Source organism: Cyclopterus lumpus, chromosome 25, assembly GCF_009769545.1.
Source record: "Cyclopterus lumpus isolate fCycLum1 chromosome 25, fCycLum1.pri, whole genome shotgun sequence".
In the NCBI taxonomy this organism is placed as follows: domain Eukaryota; kingdom Metazoa; phylum Chordata; class Actinopteri; order Perciformes; family Cyclopteridae; genus Cyclopterus; species Cyclopterus lumpus.
In genome coordinates, this window is record NC_046990.1 from 7,927,011 (window position 1) to 7,943,827 (window position 16,817).

The 16,817-nt window shown below is 43.9% G+C and overlaps 2 protein-coding genes across 3 annotated transcripts; both read left to right on the forward strand.

Annotated features, from left to right (window-relative positions):
• Nucleotides 1-416: 416 nt before the first annotated feature.
• On the forward strand, nucleotides 417-9,895 carry LOC117728350. The gene is made up of 8 exons (XM_034529232.1): nucleotides 417-757; nucleotides 1,732-1,894; nucleotides 2,360-2,996; nucleotides 3,708-3,840; nucleotides 4,472-4,644; nucleotides 4,840-4,989; nucleotides 5,623-5,858; nucleotides 6,725-9,895. The coding sequence occupies exons 2-8, from the start codon at nucleotides 1,850-1,852 to the stop codon at nucleotides 7,931-7,933; spliced, it is 2,583 nt and encodes an 860-aa protein (XP_034385123.1). The 5' UTR covers nucleotides 417-757; nucleotides 1,732-1,849; the 3' UTR covers nucleotides 7,934-9,895.
• Nucleotides 9,896-10,159: 264 nt separating this feature from the next.
• LOC117728276 (dysbindin-A-like) lies at nucleotides 10,160-16,710 on the forward strand. Of its 2 annotated transcripts, XM_034529098.1 has the most exons (10): nucleotides 10,160-10,377; nucleotides 11,563-11,616; nucleotides 11,961-12,011; nucleotides 12,366-12,426; nucleotides 13,526-13,658; nucleotides 14,416-14,548; nucleotides 14,901-14,923; nucleotides 15,017-15,163; nucleotides 15,536-15,667; nucleotides 15,800-16,710. In XM_034529098.1, exons 1-10 carry the CDS (start codon nucleotides 10,292-10,294, stop codon nucleotides 16,057-16,059), a joined length of 1,080 nt encoding a protein of 359 aa, XP_034384989.1. In that variant the 5' UTR covers nucleotides 10,160-10,291; the 3' UTR covers nucleotides 16,060-16,710. The 2 variants fall into 2 exon arrangements, with proteins under 2 accessions (XP_034384989.1, XP_034384990.1); XM_034529099.1 differs by lacking the exons at nucleotides 10,160-10,377; nucleotides 11,563-11,616 and adding an exon at nucleotides 13,026-13,111 and having other exon boundaries at nucleotides 11,960-12,011.
• The last annotated feature ends 107 nt before the right edge of the window (nucleotides 16,711-16,817 follow it).

Consider the following 16,817-nt stretch of genomic DNA (forward strand, 5'->3'; position numbering starts at 1 on the left):
CTCGTTTCTTGCCCCTAAAGAGTCCAGGGAAGGTCCTGTATGACTTTAGAAAAATAAAATGACTTAATAAATAAAGGCATAATTAATGTTATATGACAGTTGCGTAATTGTCCTGCAGCCATCATGGCGAAGGTTTTTTTTTTTTTTTTTTTTTTGAGAGCAAAGATTTTTGACTTGCAGCAACAAATTCTAGTTTCATAAACAAAACTAACAATTAATTTACTTACAAACGAGACATTTGCTCTCAAAACCTTTTTTTATTGTGCGTTTGCGTAACGAAGACACAAATCTACCTTCACGCGTGAGAAAGGATGACATTTCTGCGATTAACCACGTGATAGATCGGAACCTCTCGGACCGATGGACCTCGGCCCGATTTCCGGGTCACGTGACAGACGCACGCTCGGCGAACTGGAACTCGCTTCTTTTGCCTGAACTGACCGTAATTAAAGAAGTACACGCGCACCGGAATATCGGCAGGCCCTCGGTTCGGATAACGGCGGCTCACATGACCGCAGTGGCGCTGCCTCCCTGCGCTCTTCAGCCGTGCAGGTGCCGAGTCCAAAGCGGCACACTGGCCTCGCTGCTCTGCGAAGGGGGATAACGGCGCACCGGAGCTTCTTTTTTTTAATTTTTTTTTTTTAAACGTGATTTGCTGTTCCGGCATTTGTTCAATGCATTTGTTTAAGTGTGAGCGTGCCATTCGCTTAGGTCGTCGCCGGTGTGCTCATGATGTAGGCCGTTAATCCCGTTGGAGGTGGGTGATCGATTATTGTCCGGTATTTGCTGTGTTTTTAGCATTAATATGACCAGAATAGAGACGCGCTGCCGCCTGCATCGCTAGGCGTCTTTACGGTGAGGCAGAAAGACAGAAACGTAGGCTGCCGTCCACGATCCCAATTACACCCGGACAGAGATGGATGGGTTGTGGGCTATCACGAGGCGCTCCCCATCTTCCCCTCATGTGTTTGTGTAAAAGCTACCGAGGGTCCACTGCAACTGAGCTTTGGTTTCTTATCGTAGGAGGTTATGCACGTGCACATCACCAGCCCTCCATCGGGGTGCCTTTGAGCAAGACGGGCTACAGGGCAGTTCCCGTTGTGAACATGTAGTAGGTTGCTGATTGATGGTCTCAGGGGGTCCAGGCCTCATTACAGGAAGAAATGCTTTCAATGCATTATTTATTTGGGGAAGTTATCCCAAAAGGCAAATTCCATTGAAACGATCAGAACACCAGAGCCTGGAAAATGCTCTTTTAACAAAAGTTCATATTTCCTGTTTTGAATCAGCTTAGTTCTGGTTAGGGTTCAATATTCGGATATAAATCAATACCATAGATTCCAAGTGTGCACATGTTTGTCTAAAAGTCTTTTTTGAAATGAGGATTTCTCAGATGTGTCCTTTTGGTGTTGTTGTAACAGCCGTGCAACAACTTTGACCAAATCAAATTCAACACAATCTATTTTCTAACTGACGAAACACGCTGGCAGCTAGTTCATGTTGGCCAAAGTCAGGTAACGGCTTAATCATTTTTCTAAAATCTCTCCAGATGTTATTTTTAACATGTACTGCCTGTGATTAGAATCATATTCAACTCTATCCTTGCATTTGTACCGATTGTGGTGCATTTTATTTTATTTTGGACCATCCGTCAAGTCAAAATATCAATTTAAGAGGGAAAAAAAAGCTCCTCTATACCTCGTAATATATTTCTTGACTCCTCTTTTCCAGGACCTAGTGGTTGGAATCTACAGTTTTTACACCTGCAGAGAAGAAGCCAAGTGTGGGTGTCGAAATCAAGAGGAGCTGGCTTCTGTAATTCATGTGCCGTTAGCGTACGCTTGGCAAGATGAGTACAAACAGACCCAAACGGAATATCATCAAAAAGAAATATGTAAGTGAAATGTCTTTTCCTTTTTATGGTATTTACACCTAGAGGTGCACCATCTTGACTTCAAGTTTTATGTCTCACCACATGGCTGCAAACAGGACTACCGGAACAGGTGGTGGAGAGGAGGACACTGAAGAAAGTATTGTCCATATTGGAGAACCCGGATCACCCTCTCCACCACCTACTGCAGGGACAGTGGAGCACGTTCTCCAACAGACTGCTTCAGCTCCGCTGTCACAAGGACAGATACAGGAGAACATTCCAGATACAGGAGAACATTCCAGATAGGAGAACATTCCAGATAGGAGAACATTCCTGATGCAGGAGAACATTCCTGATAGAGGAGAACATTCCTGATACAGGAGAACGTTCCTGATACAGGAGAACGTTCCTGATACAGGAGAACATTCCTGTATCATGCTAAATTGATATGTGTGTGTGTGTGTGTGTGTGTGTGTGTTTCTGCAGGACATCAGCGACGGGATGCCGTGGTGTGAAGAACGTCTGGTCCGCAAAGTTCTCTTCCTCTCCCTCAGGGAATTCAAAGACACGCACCGAGCCACGCACAAACACTTGCACATACACACGCGCGCGTCCAAAAACGGTCACTTCCAGCGAAAGACGCAGGCGCTACCGAAAATGACGCGAGCGAGACAGAGTGTGCTCGCGCCACAGCAGAGGGACACGCACAGGCCGCCGAACACCGCGCGGCACGTGCGCCTTTCAAAACAACTACAAAGCAAAGGGCAAAAAAACACCTCGTCTCAGGACTCGCACACGGCAAAAAACAAATGCGCTCGCACGCCGCAGAACGTGCAAGCGCAATCAAAAACGTGCGCAGGGAAAGTAGCGCACGGCGTGCAGAAAACGCGCCTACGAGGGAGTACGCGATCGTTCCAGAGGAACTCTGCAACGACCAGGACGCTGCGTTCGCATAAAACGCCGAACGCACGGACGCTGACGAACTCCAGATACGCAGAGACTGCAAAACACGCGCACGAGCCCTGTGTGAGAAACACCCGCACGCCCGAGAACACGCGGGCGCCGCTGGGCCCTCCCGCCACGGCCAGGACGCTGCGGTCGCATGCTCTCACAAGCCTCAGAGGTCAGTACCGGCGATGCTCTTCTTCTCGTCTGTCTTTGTCCCAGCTGTTGCTAGACTCTCGGCATTGACGTCCCGAAACAGAATCCAACGGGCCAAAAAACAGTTGAAGCAGCTCATCCACGTTTCTTTCCCCAATGGTTCTCGACCTTCTTCGTGTCGGGACCTTTTGAATTGAAACACATTAGATCACAGACCCCCGTTTGAAAAGATTTTGCTTCAGGGACCTCCAACTGAAAGGTTTTAGTTAGATTAGATACTGGGAATTTAGTCGTCAATAACAATACCGCCAAAATTCCAGTTTTCATACTGTTTTTGGTGATATTATTATTATTAATCCCTAATGATTTGCCTCAAGTTTCTTTCCAAAAACTACATTTTACAAGATTACATGACAATGTTATAACTCAATAACCAATACTGATTGGAGCTTGAATGCATCATAATGTAACCCCCCTACACCAGCTATTAGCTCCTTTCTTACATCCTCCGACATAACCATGCAGTCACTGTTTTTTTTTTCCATGTCCCAACTGACACAAAAAAACTTTAACATTGTCTGTAATACAAACTATGTACAGTACATCGTTCACTGTTTCTGAGCCTGTTTTGTTCACAGCGCTTTGATTGACATGTTATTGTTGGTGTAGATAATTGTTCAAAGCCGTGAAACTGCTCCATATAAGTAACTAAAGTTCAAACTGTTCTCCGAAGGCTCCCTGGTTAATGGCATCAGCCGGTGTCAGTCCGTCCTGTCGGCGAGTTGGAGCTGGTCCTTACAGACACGCCCTCAACAGCGGCGCCCTGCTAGCATCCATCGCCATAAAGACGACCCCGCAAGCAAGAGGTCAGCTGCTCCACTGTGCGATTGCGTGTGTTTGCATGTTCATGCATGTGTTCACGACCTGCCTATATACAGTTGGAGAACAGTTGTGCCGCGCTGCCCCCCTGCAGTATTCCAGTACTACTCCCCCTTAAAGGGCCAGTGTGTAGCAACAATATTCATAACCATATTTTCATTTGTGTATAATCCCCGGAAATAAGAAGAATTGCATGTTGCATCGCCGTGTTCGACAGTAGCCCAGAACGGACAAACCAAACTTAGCAGCTCACGTTACTGCAGGCTTGGAAATGGGGGAATTAGCAGAGGAGTCTTCAGTTGGTTGCAACCTGCATCAGAGGCCACGGAATCCTGCACGCTGGCCCTTTTTAAATCTGAACTGTATTAAATAAAGCCATTAAAGTCACAGTGAAACAAAAGTTGAAGCGTCTGTTACGGTTTCAAAAGTTTGATGACGCATGGTGGAAAATCATCCAATCAAATGAGACTTAGGACAACTGACACCTAACTCCAAAATTGCTCCTGTTGCTGCTCTACGGCGTATGAATGTGTGTGAATGTTAGTCACTGCTATTAGTTTTTAACACGTGTACCTAATAAACTGGCAACTGACTGTGTGAACATGTGTGCGTGCGCAGACCACGGCTGCAAGCGCAGAGGAAGTTTGCCCAGTCCCCTCCCAGCTCTCCGGGACCAGCAGTTTCAACGACGCCGGCGCGAAGCAACCACGGCCACGACCTGGCCGTGGTCACCTGTCTGACCAGAAGCCGGCCCAAGACCGAGGACTTCCTGTCTTTTCTCTGTCTGAGAGGTGAGCCGCACGGGTAGTGGTCGGTGCCAAAGAGCTCGGCTAACCTTTATCATGTTCCTCTAATATCTCCGGATCATCAGAGATCCTTTCCCAGTGTTTGAAACAAAAGGAAAACGAGCTGCACGGAAATCCCACAGTTCTTTGTGTTTGCCATTCCTCCGGAAATCAACGAAGGCATTTCATCTTTCACTTCAGATTCAGCGGCGTTGCCTAGCAACATGGCCTTCTTAGCGAGCGGACGAGCGAAGGAGCCATCTGGCGCTCAGCATCTTACCTCCTGTCTCTCCACCAATCACAGGACTGCAGTTGAGGGGAAGACCATGAGAATATTCAGTAGAACCACAGGTACCCATCCACTGACCTGTCTTTGTAGCGGCCTGTGAGGAATCTCATTGTGTGCAGGGTGGATTTATTTATTTGAAAATGTAAATCAACTTTTATCGTCGCACATCATATTGGACATTGCACGCGGTGAAATTAAGCCTCTGCATTTAACACACCCTAGTATTGGGAGCAATGGGCAGCTACTATATAATGCATGGGGAACAGTTTTCCCTGGAAGCAAACTGGCACCTACCCAGCTACCATTTACTGGTTATTAAACTGTCTCAGTTTAATACTAATGCCTCTTTATGACCTCCATAATTAAACAAGACCATCAGCGAGAAGATTGGCTATTTTATTATTCTTAATGCTAATCATCAATGCCACCGGGTCGGTCAAATGAGAGTTTCTTCTGGTGCTCATGGAAACAATATTGCATTATTCCACTGAGGACCACACAAATCGATAGAAAATGACAGTTCCCTTAGTTGCAACTTCAAAAACACTCACATCTATCTTTGAGTGTGGTATATCTTTTAAATAAATAAATAAATACTATAATGATTGAGGCAGCTTCAGTTAATTCATCCGAACAAAATGCTTGCCATGTTCTGCTCTGTGCTTCTATGAATATATTTGTCTTCTGTCCAACAGCGCAGCAAGACTTCAAGTCTCTGAGAGGGAGGCCTAGAGGCTCTGCAGCGGTCAGCTCCTTCTGCCCTCTAACCGCCCGGGCACAGAGGAGGCGCGAGAGGGAGAGGAGAGAGGAGGAGGTGGAGCAGCAGAGGAGGAGGAGGAGGGAGGGGACGAAGGAGGACAAGAGAGAGGGAGCTGAGAGACACCTGCTGAGACCACGCCAGCTCTCCCTACATGTCAGGAGGACGAACAAGGTATGCTCATCCTTTAATCATGCTTGTATGTCTGAGAGGGTCTTGTTTGTATCATCAGCATTCTGAATCTTAAACTCTTGGTGAAAGCCAGTTGGTTGAAGAGAGTAAAACAAAAATGTCCACCGAGAAAAGCCTTCAGTGTCTTTCTCAGCTCTTCTTCCAATTAAGTAATATTCTGTTCTATTTGATGCTATTGCAGCGGCTACACTAATCACCATTGTTGTTTAGAACAAACACCATCAAGCTAAAGACGGAATAGATAGAATAGATATCCGCACACTTCTTCTTCAGGGACCTTCGTCAGTGCATACAGGGTTCAAGTGGAATGACAAGTGAAGAAACAAACAAGGTGCAGGTGTTCTGCATCCAATCACTGTATGCAGAACACCTGCGCACACCCTGATGGTCGTCGTTCATGAAAGATCCCCAGATCTATAAGAAAAAGCATCTCAGCAAGACTAGAACAAGGGGCTATGGAGGAGTATCAGGTAGGGGCCATCATATACCATAGATCCCAAATTCTAGGATAAATATCTTGGATTACAGCGTAACACTTGTATCAAATCCTGGTTAGTGTATCTAAAGTGTAGATCCAAAAAAAGCTCCCTTTGTCATATCTTTCTTTCCATATTTTCCTCTCTTGACAGTTTAATATGCCCTGGAATCGAAGAGATTGGCAACTAGATAGTTAACCTAGTTGTGCCCGATGGAACAAAACGTTATACTCTTTCAAGCTTGTGTTCACCACCCCTTATTTCAGGCATCCAATCAAAAACGCATACAAAAACACACACTGTGGGACTAATTCCCGCAACTCTAGTCCTCAGCCCTCAATTCCGAGCTATCATGATCTCTTTCCGTTGCAGGTTGCCACGGTGTCTGGACTCTCTGAACAAAAAACCTCCTGCGTCCGGTCAGTTCCTACGTTAAAGCCCAGCACAGGAACGGGCAGCAGGCGCTCCCCAAGACCATGCACAAGGCTTAGCAATACCTGTGAACCAAGGATCCAGGAAACCAACAGCATACACCTCTCTCGGCATAGCAGACACCAGCTGCCTCGCAATCAGCACCTTCCTCTCCACCACCGAACGGTCTCCGACTACTATAGCAACCCAAAGACCGTCGGTGGTCTCCAGAACTCAGGAAGACATTCAAGCAGGATTACGCCTTTGACTAATGGCCCAGTCATCAGTACGCTAAGTGAGAACCCTGGGGTCCTGAGGTCGTCCAGGAGACGGAGAGGCCTCCCACCGGACACCAGCCCCACCCTACTGAACGGAGTTCCTTCGGACGGCAGTTCATCAAAGAAGTGCATGACAGTGCAATGCAAGGATGGCCCATCAAAGAGTGAGATCCTGCGTAGGGAGGACAACTGTGATACAAATGAGAGTCACATTGGTGAAATCACCGGAAGCCATAATGACGACATGAAACAAGACCCATGTGGCCGTGTTGGAGAGATGACACTAGAGAGGGGCAGTTGCGTTGATGAAGACCTACAGGGCACGGTAAACGTTGAGGAGTTAAGTTTGACCAGCGTCTCTGCTCTGCAGCCCTCTCAAGAAAGGGCCAACCTCGCAGACATCATCACGATCTGTGACCGTAGGCCCGTCAGCGAGGATGCATGCACGCATGCAAGAGAAAAAAGGCTCCAGAGAAATGTGCGCGCTTTATCCACAACCCCCATGCCAATTACCAGGTCCGCTGATCCTAGGTCTGTTGCCAGAGCTGCTGCTGCAAGGACTACTGTCACTCAAGCTGCTCTTAACTCAGTGACAACCACACACGTACGCACTGACCCTCCAGCCAGTTATTCTGCCAAGCACACTCCTAAGGGTACTAGCAAGAACGTTACCAAGTGTGTTTCACAAGCCAGCGGTTATTCTATCTATAATTCCAAAGGTGCTGCAAAAGACACTTCCGAGAAGACCAACGGGGGCCCGACAGAAGACTGTGCACCTGTCAGTAGCCGTTCCAGCACTTCCAAGTCCTCCGTGAAGGGCCTTTCCCAGACCAAGTTTACTACCTCAGCCATTAAGACCAGGACCAGCCCCAGAACCCGTCTGAAGCGCTAACAAACGCCTGTACTTCAAATGGAAACGTTCACGAATTCACTGAATTGTGAATTGATGTTGAAGGATTAGCAAGGTATTTTAAGAAAATTGAAAAAGCATTGAATACTGTTGCTCTTATGCGCGGCATGATGACGGTTGTCGGCTGGTCGGATAGTGACGCAGTCAATGATTGTGGGATTGTTTTTAATTCCATATGGGGGAAATCAATAATTAGATGACACGAAATAAAGGCAGACATGTTATGGATCGTTTAGTGAAAGGTTTTCAGATGCTTCCCTGCTGTATTTTTTTTATTTATCAAAGCACATAGTTTAACTCAAGTCGGTCTGCTGTGCTGTTTTCAGTAGCTTACCTAGAAAAGCTGTCATGCACACTGCTACTCGCCAACGCTGACAGTCCTTCCTTTTCACGTCAACGGGAATAATCTGTTCAGGATGGTCTAGCTCGATAACTTCCTCACCATTAATTAAAGGATAAGTTCACCTTTATTCAAGTCTCTCCTTAAACAGTAGTGCTCATATGAATAATGGAACCTGTTCATACTGTCCAATAAAAGGTCCTGTCTAAAGTCGATTTCAATGTAAGTGAAGGGGGACTAAAATCCCAGTTCTGTGCAAAAAAAAAAACAACAAACATATCTGAAGCTAATATGAGGCTTCAGCAGTCTAAAGGCTTTTTCACATCAGGGGCTTGAGTTGTCTGAACTTCAACCAATCATGTCGTCGGTAACGCCTATATTAATTAATTAATCAATTAGGTTCAGTAGCGCGAACCAAGAAAGCAACTTACATTCCCTCTTTGTACCCTAAAAAAGGCAGCAAGGCCATATCCACATAGAATATTTGCAGATGTGTATTTTACATTAATTTGCGCCGTTTATTAATATTTTTTTGGACTGTGACTGGATTCCTCCCACCCCCTCACTTTCATTTGATTCACATTAGAAAATGTTCTTTTTAATGGTCAGTATGAAAATGAGGAAAGACTACAGCCGGCAAAATATTCAATGTTCATGTGGGCATGCAAGTATTGTTCTAAGATGGACTTGAATAATTGTGAACCCATCCTTTAAAAAAGTCAGGGGCACGTAAGCACAACGAAAACATCCAGAACCAGTTTGACGGTGTAAAACCGGCAACGCAGCAGTCATTATATTTACTGATTTATTTTATTTTCCTCTTCCACTGAAGCCCATAATGCCCGGACTGTCGAACCATTTACAAGTTGTTGTCTATGCTTCCCTAGGGGCAGTAGGGCGATGTGGGGGGCATCTGTTTAATTGATCCTTTATCTGACTGAGGTTTGTGCCAGTTAGATTTCATGGCTCTGAAATATAAAAAATACAGAACCAAAAGAGTGTGGCGGTTTGCAGGTACACAAAATGAACCATCTCCCCTGTTAAAAATGAACTTATGGCCGACTGACTATAGGGGCTCGAAGAGTGTGGAGGGGAGCCGGTAATTGATATGTGACATGCTTATTTAAGAGTCTGTCGATTGATATACATTAGTAGAAATAGAAGGAGACGTGTCCCCACACTGGATATCACTGATACTACTGGAATGTTGGACGGGTTTCGGACTACATCAGGTGCTATTAGTTTTGCTCCTGATTTAGGGGAGGTTAAATAGAAGTGGTAACATGTTATGGCTGTATTCAATTAAATGAAATGAGTAAATACATTGGTCAGTATTGCACATTTCTAAAAGTGAAGCCCTTGTCTGTAGGATTTAAACGAAAAGTATTTTCAACTTTAAAGTTGATAATTTCATGTTCCATGTGATATTTGTTTATTTGGTAAGATGAGTGACTTATTTCATCCCCATTGGAATATGAACACATGAAAGGACAAATATTTGTGCAGCAACATCCAAGGCAACTGTAAAAAAATGGAAAAAAGAAAAGTGTATGAATGTGACTCTTTTGAATGAGAATTTGCAATAAAAACAATTTGCATATTTATCTGCCGGGGTGCATTTAATTAATTTAAACTGAGGCAACACATTGCAACAAGAAAATACCATCCGGAAAATGAAGGAATAATTCACTCAAAGTGTTTTACTCACCCAGTGTTATTTTGAATTCATAAACAAAATTTGAACAGTTTTTCTACTGGGTCAAACTTTCTCTGCCTTCGTAAACATGTATTTATTTTTGCTACAGCAGACATAACTCCATCACATTGCATTAGCATTAACGTTAGCTGTCAGGTGTCAAATGGTGGGAGTCACCAGACTCCAGCCTGGGAGGCTGAGTTCAGGGCAAACACTTACCCACAGAAGAGTAGCTAGCTAGCTAGCTGGCCAGTTCACCAGTCGTGTTGACAGACAGTTAAAGCCTCACCGTTACTGATTTTAGATGTTAAAGAAACCGGAACTCAGAGGAATCATGTTTGAAAACTTCAGAGAGAGACTTCATATGGTCCAGCAGGATTTCACAACGGGGTTGGTCTGCATTCCGACATAACAACAATCAGCTTTAGCTAACTAACGTTAGCTGTGCCCCCTACTAAGTATGGGTATCATTAGCCTGTATGATTAGCTTAACGTTAGTATGTATGTGGTAGCCCTCGTCGCAGAGCATAACGTGTGCACCTACTGATGAAACAATTGAGATGTGACTAGCAGCTATGTTGGCTAATGTTGTAATGCTAGCTAACTAACGTCCCAGCCCTCATTTTGCTTATGTACAGTTTAAATGGAAAGATTTAACTTTATTTATTATTAGGCGCACACCTCATGTTACTCTTTCTGAATGTAAAACAAGTATGCTACTAATGTTAAATGTATTGACAATGTAATTTGCAACGTAGGTTAACTCGGTCCTAGCTCGGTCCTGGATGTTGCCCTCAGCTGACCGTCATGTGACGACTTTTATGTTTCTACTCAGAGAGGACGGTGAAAAAAAAAAATCAATAATGGCGAATTTGTATCAATAACTAATTGGCCTTTCGGATTACAAATATCCACATTTCAACAATGCTAACTCATTCTAAAAGCCCACCTTCCTCAATATGCTGAACTAAGCTCCTACAAAGTGCTGAGCCCTTTTCAAAAGACTGCGGTCAAGCCGGCCACCGCTTGAAATGCAATGCTCCTCTATTCGTGGTTTTACGGTACGGCGGCTTGTACGGCCCAAAAAGCACGGAGATAGACCTATATTTAAGCAATGATTTGTCTAATTCGATATAACAAGTAAAAAACAATATTGTTTTGTACATTATATGAAAGCCAGTAATTAAAAAAAAAAAGTAAGGTTACTGTACTGTTTTCAATTAAAAAAGAGGTCGAAAATAAACTAAATGATTAATCTGTAATAAAAACATGTTCTTCATTGGTTAGCTAACATTTCCACTGGATTCCTGTTCACGAGGACCCCTGCTATGTCCATGGCTATTTTCCTGATATTTTACACTACAATTTTTGAGATAATTAAAGGCAAAATCAGTTCAAATTAAATTATGATATTCATAATTTCCCAATATTTGAAAGGTCATAAAAACATATCCATAAAATGTTATATTAAACTTGTACTGTGTTGTTGTTCAAGAGGACCTATTATGTTTCTAACTTGTTTCTAAATCCTTGCTGAATCTTTCTCTGTGTCTCTCTTAATGTTCCTCCTTCCAGATTCAAGATCCTTGGAGACAAATCCAGAGATACTAAGATCAGGAGTAAGCCCCGGTGAGGTGTGTGTGTGTGTGTGTGATCATCTTATTACATACAAATACTTGTTGTACATCCCATTTACGCTTGTATGTGTGCAAGCTTGTGCCGTTTTTACAATCCACATAAAATCGTGTGTGTGTGTGTGTGTGTGTGTGTGTGTGTGTGTGTGTGTGTGTGTGTGTGTGTGTGTGTGTGTGTGTGTGTGTGTGTGTGTGTGTGTGTGTGTGTGTGTGTGTGTGTGTGTGTGTGTGTGTGTGTGTGTGTGTGTGTGTGTGTGTGTGCGTGCTCTGAATTGAATGAACGCTCACATTATTCATTCATTATTCAACATTTGTGGGATTCTTTTGGCTGTTCTTCAGGTTTGAAGAAAGCCTTCCTCATTTCAGCGCTGGACTAGACATCCTAAGCAGGTCCACACACACACACACACACACACACACACACACACACACACACACACACACACACACACACACACACACACACACACACACATAACCCTGTACTTCTGTCTTTATGCGGACACTGACAATGCATTCCCTACTCCCTTACCTTAACCATCACAACTGAAGGTTATAACCCGAACCTTAAAACCAAGTCTCAACATTCAAACTGGCAAAGATGTCCCTTTCCAAAAATTCTGTGGTTAAGAACTCGTTACGGTCCTCACTATGTAGCAAGTACAAGAAAAGACACACAGTCAATTTCCACAAGCTTAATGTTTATGGAGGGTGTGTTTATGTCTATGCAATGTGTTTCTTTAGGTATGAGGAGAGCTGGTTTCTACTCCATAAAAGAACCAAAGACTGTGCCCAGACTGCAGAGGTAGGACCAGCAAACTCTGTTCACTTCTTTAGACGCCGTTCATGATTCACAACGCACAAGGAAGTGTCTTCTGGGGATGGCGGTGTGTTAAATATCTCATTATTTCAGAGAAACACTGGTCCGCACACGTTTTTTTAACACAGTATGCTAAAGCTTATTCATGGGTCAAACTACATATGTTTTATTGGCAGCAATTGTTATAATCAGTTAACCATTTAAACTTTTCTCTGGTTCTTGAATGGAAATATCTCTGGACTCTTATTCCAAAACAAGACGTGTGGAGAAGTCACCGTAGACCTTGAGGCTCTTAACCTATACATTTAATGGACCAAATTATTTATCGATTAACTAGGAGAAAGTAAGCAACAGCAGCAGTTTAAAAGTGATGAAAATGAAAAGAAAATAATCCAAATCTGCTCCTAAACGACGGCAGGGGAAATGTTGGTATCTTTTAGCAGACTTTCATACACGGAGGAGTTAGCGGTTGCTAATGTCAGTAACTTGATTAAAAAACATTGTCGTTTTTCAACCTGAACCCTATCGTCTCAGTTTTTTAAATTGGTCCACTCAAAGCGCTGACGGGCTCAGATTGTTCTTAGTGTCCCATCTTCAGATTCCACAAAGAGGCCTTTCCTTGAGCAGGACTTTTTGGACACAGTAGCAAACAGACCGGATGAAGCGAAAGGTAAAGACAAAACATTTAATTCCTCTGTAGTGTCCTTTCCATAATGAGACTTACCATAGCAATCTGAGCCTGTCGGCCACAAAAACAAGCACTTTGTGTGGACGCACGTTGTGACGATGTCGCTGTGCAATTGCCCATCGCAGTTCGTTTTGAGTGTCGATCACAGCGCTTTCCCTCAGTGCCGGACTGATTTTTAAAAGTTGTGGTCACCATTAGTCACTTTGACAAAAAAAAAACACATGGAAGAATAGGTTTTTTTTTTTTTAAAAACTCCTCTTAAAACTCCTGTGAGCTACGGAAACTGTAGCTGCTTCTCAACAAAACAACTCGCCATCTGGTTGAAAGCTTTGAATGACCTCGAAGCAGTGACAGGAGCTGTTTGGTTCTCTCTCTCTCGCCATGTGTGTGTTTTAGGCAGTTGATGGGGACATAGTGATGCTCTCAGCACACTGGGAGAAAAGAAGAACAGCTCTGACTCAGCTACAGGAACAGCTACAAGGCTTGCCGGCCTTCATCAGTGAACTAGATGCCGTCACTGCTAACATAGGTATGGAGTCTGTTTCATTCCTGTCTCATAAAGCCAGCCCCAAACAACAACAAGCAAGATATTTCGATGGTGTAAGAAGTTGCAATATATATATGCCAACATTACCAGTAGTGAGATGTGTTATTGAGGTGTCATTTCTGTGTTTGTGATGGACTTGAGCGCAGCTATTGCTTCATAGACACAGGTCACTGGTTGCCATGTTGATTGGGGCACCAGGGTGATGGACAGGGGAGATCTTAAGACTGGGAGTGGATTTTCTACAATCATCTGTTAAACCCTGGCTTCCAAGTCAAAAAACATGGTAAAATCAACAAAATATTACAATCAACAGATCAGAAAGTGCTCCTGTTTGCTTCATGAGAGAAAACTGTGGTCAGAATTAACATGGAGTCCAAGGGAGCAGTTGGTTCATGTCGCGTTCAGGTTTTTTGACAAAAAAGTGTAAGTCTGTTGGATTCCATCGACGCATGTGTCGACGAGCACACGATTTCCTACGTTTTGATCCAACAATGGTCTCTGAACATTAGAGAATTGCTGGCAAAATAGAAATATTTCACAGCCGGCCAATAACGGCGTGAGGTGGGTGTGAATGATGTTGTTGTCTGTTAAAGAGAAGTCCATAAATTCAATCATGCTGACTCATTTAATCCGCTTCTACACTTAATTACATACAATGTTTTAGGTGATTGCGTAAAAGTTAATTAGAGGTTGAAAAGTAAGATTCTGTTGTGCTAAATATGATGGCGTGTGTCTGCAGCTCATTTGGAAGGTGACTTCGAGGAGATGGAAAGCCGGCTGGTCTACCTGGAGACGCTGTGTTGTCAGTGTGAACAACAGACGGTCAAACAACATCACGTCAACCAACTAGAAGTCTATAAGAACAAGAAGAGGTAGGAGAGACGCACGTGGATCTTCAAATGTGTGAGAAGAGCTCGTTATTGACCCTCAACGCTTTTGGCGTACCGACTGTATTGTATTTTTATACACAGTGTCAACAACTATGAGGTGCTTAAAGTTGGCTCGATTGCAGAGTCAGATTTCTATTTGTTACTATAGATGTCCATACTCAAGTTATAACGTAATAATGTTGTACTGTTGTCCAGCGTATCGGATTTTTGACCTGTTTATAATAGTTCTTGAAAAGAAAACTCTGACTAGAACTAAACCTTCCAGTCAGTATTAAAGATGTAGAAACTCAATGTTTCTTTAGAGTAACATAATGCTCACTTTGTCTTGTAACAGGAGGGAGATCGAGGCGCTGGAAGGTGAGCTGCTGTACTCTCATTATAGGCATTACAGCTGTTACCCATGTGAAAGACATGTCGTTAATATCAGTATTCTTCTTCTTTTTTTTTTAGTGGAACTGAATTCTGATCATGCTCAGAAGGTGGCCGAGCTGGAGCAGGCCATGCAACAGAAACTGAGAGAACGACAGAAGGTCTACGAGGAAGCCTTCAACCAAGACATGCAGCAGTACCTGTCCACCGGATACCTGCAGCACAGAGGTAAGGCTCTCCGGAGATGTTTGAGGCAAGTTAAAAGTCACAGATATGCTAACCACACTTTAAAATCACCAGTGTCCTGTATTATAGTAAAAGTGGGCAAATACATCAGATGTGCATGGACAATGTTAATTTTTTCGAGAAGTAAATATAAGTAGATCTTATTTTCGATCAAGAAATTACCCATTCAACAGTTGGAGGCAGATTAAATACAGTCTCGAGTTCAGTTGCACCTTCCTTCAGCTACGGGGAAATCATTCTCGCCGACTACATTACGTTAGTTATTTCAATTTTGTCTAAAGCCACACACACACACACACACACAAACACACACACACACACACTAAGTTAACTTGTGTCTGTGTGTGTGTGTAGAACCAACAGGAGCTGATGTGCGTGTTCTGGATCAGATGACAGTAACTAACATATCAGACCAGGAGGCTCTGGATGACTTCCTCAACTCCACTGGTGACGATGACATGAGCACAGGCTCATCACTGACCTCAGGTAACCCCGACTCATGTAGATGCAGGGATGGATATTGTTCGGGTTTAATTAATACCACTACTAGTATTGAGGTCTCTTGATGATGCTCGTCCACTGAGAGTGAAGCTTTTGGTTACTCGGCTCCTCGAACAGGTCCAGACCTCGACTCCTGCTCCTCTGACTGTTCGAGAACCCAATCGGCCGGAGCCCCTCCCACAGTCAGCCCAGGGTCCAATCAGGACGCAGCGTGGGAGCAGGACAAGGAAGCGGCCAGCGAGGAGAGCGACGAACCTCTGGTGCAGTCGGATGAAGAGGACGTCCAGCTGGACATGTCGTTGGTCAACTTACAGGATGTTGGCGCCAGGAGGGCCTCCGACGAGAGCAACCCTGCAGGAGACCTACCCTGCGGGTAACCTAGCAACCAGGCCTTTGAATACAGGGTAAACACTCACTATTGTTACCACTCTGGTGCTCTCTTGCTTCGACACACACAGCTCCCATCTCCAGCCGACATGAGCAGCACTTCACTGACTCTTTCCCATGAGGTTTGATACAACAGTTTTCATATGGTGGGCACATGGCACATGAGGGCTGTGCTAACAGCTAACATGTATTAGCTCTCCTCCTGCTGACTTGACACGTGTTGTTGTTGCTGCTGTTAATCTGTAGCTTAAATGAGATGATAACCTGACATATGATCATGCATAGACTCGCCAATACCCGATGCAACATTTTCGGAGGCATTTCTGATACTGGTATCAAAATTGAAAAATGACAGTTGCCACAGTGTCAAGAAGTGGTTTGAATCTAGCTGTATAACACCACTGCATTCACATGTACAGCAATCGCTAAACCTTTTTGGGTTCAGGCCAATATATCTGTAGTAAATTCTGTATATAGGAATTTACCTTATTTCACGGTTTAAGTCCTCAAAACACAGATTTATTGTATTGTATTTCCCTTTGTGCTCACTAATATGCAAGAAGGCGGCGTACATGTGCAACAGGTCAGTAATTATGTCTACGTCTCTGCTTGCGGCCAAACAATAAAGTTCTTTAACAAGATTTTGTCCTCATTTTCTGCTCCAGACAGTTTTTAGCAAACATTCTTTAAAAAATCCATTTAAAAATGATTGCGTAATATTTTCAGTTGATTTTAATGGTGTTAAACT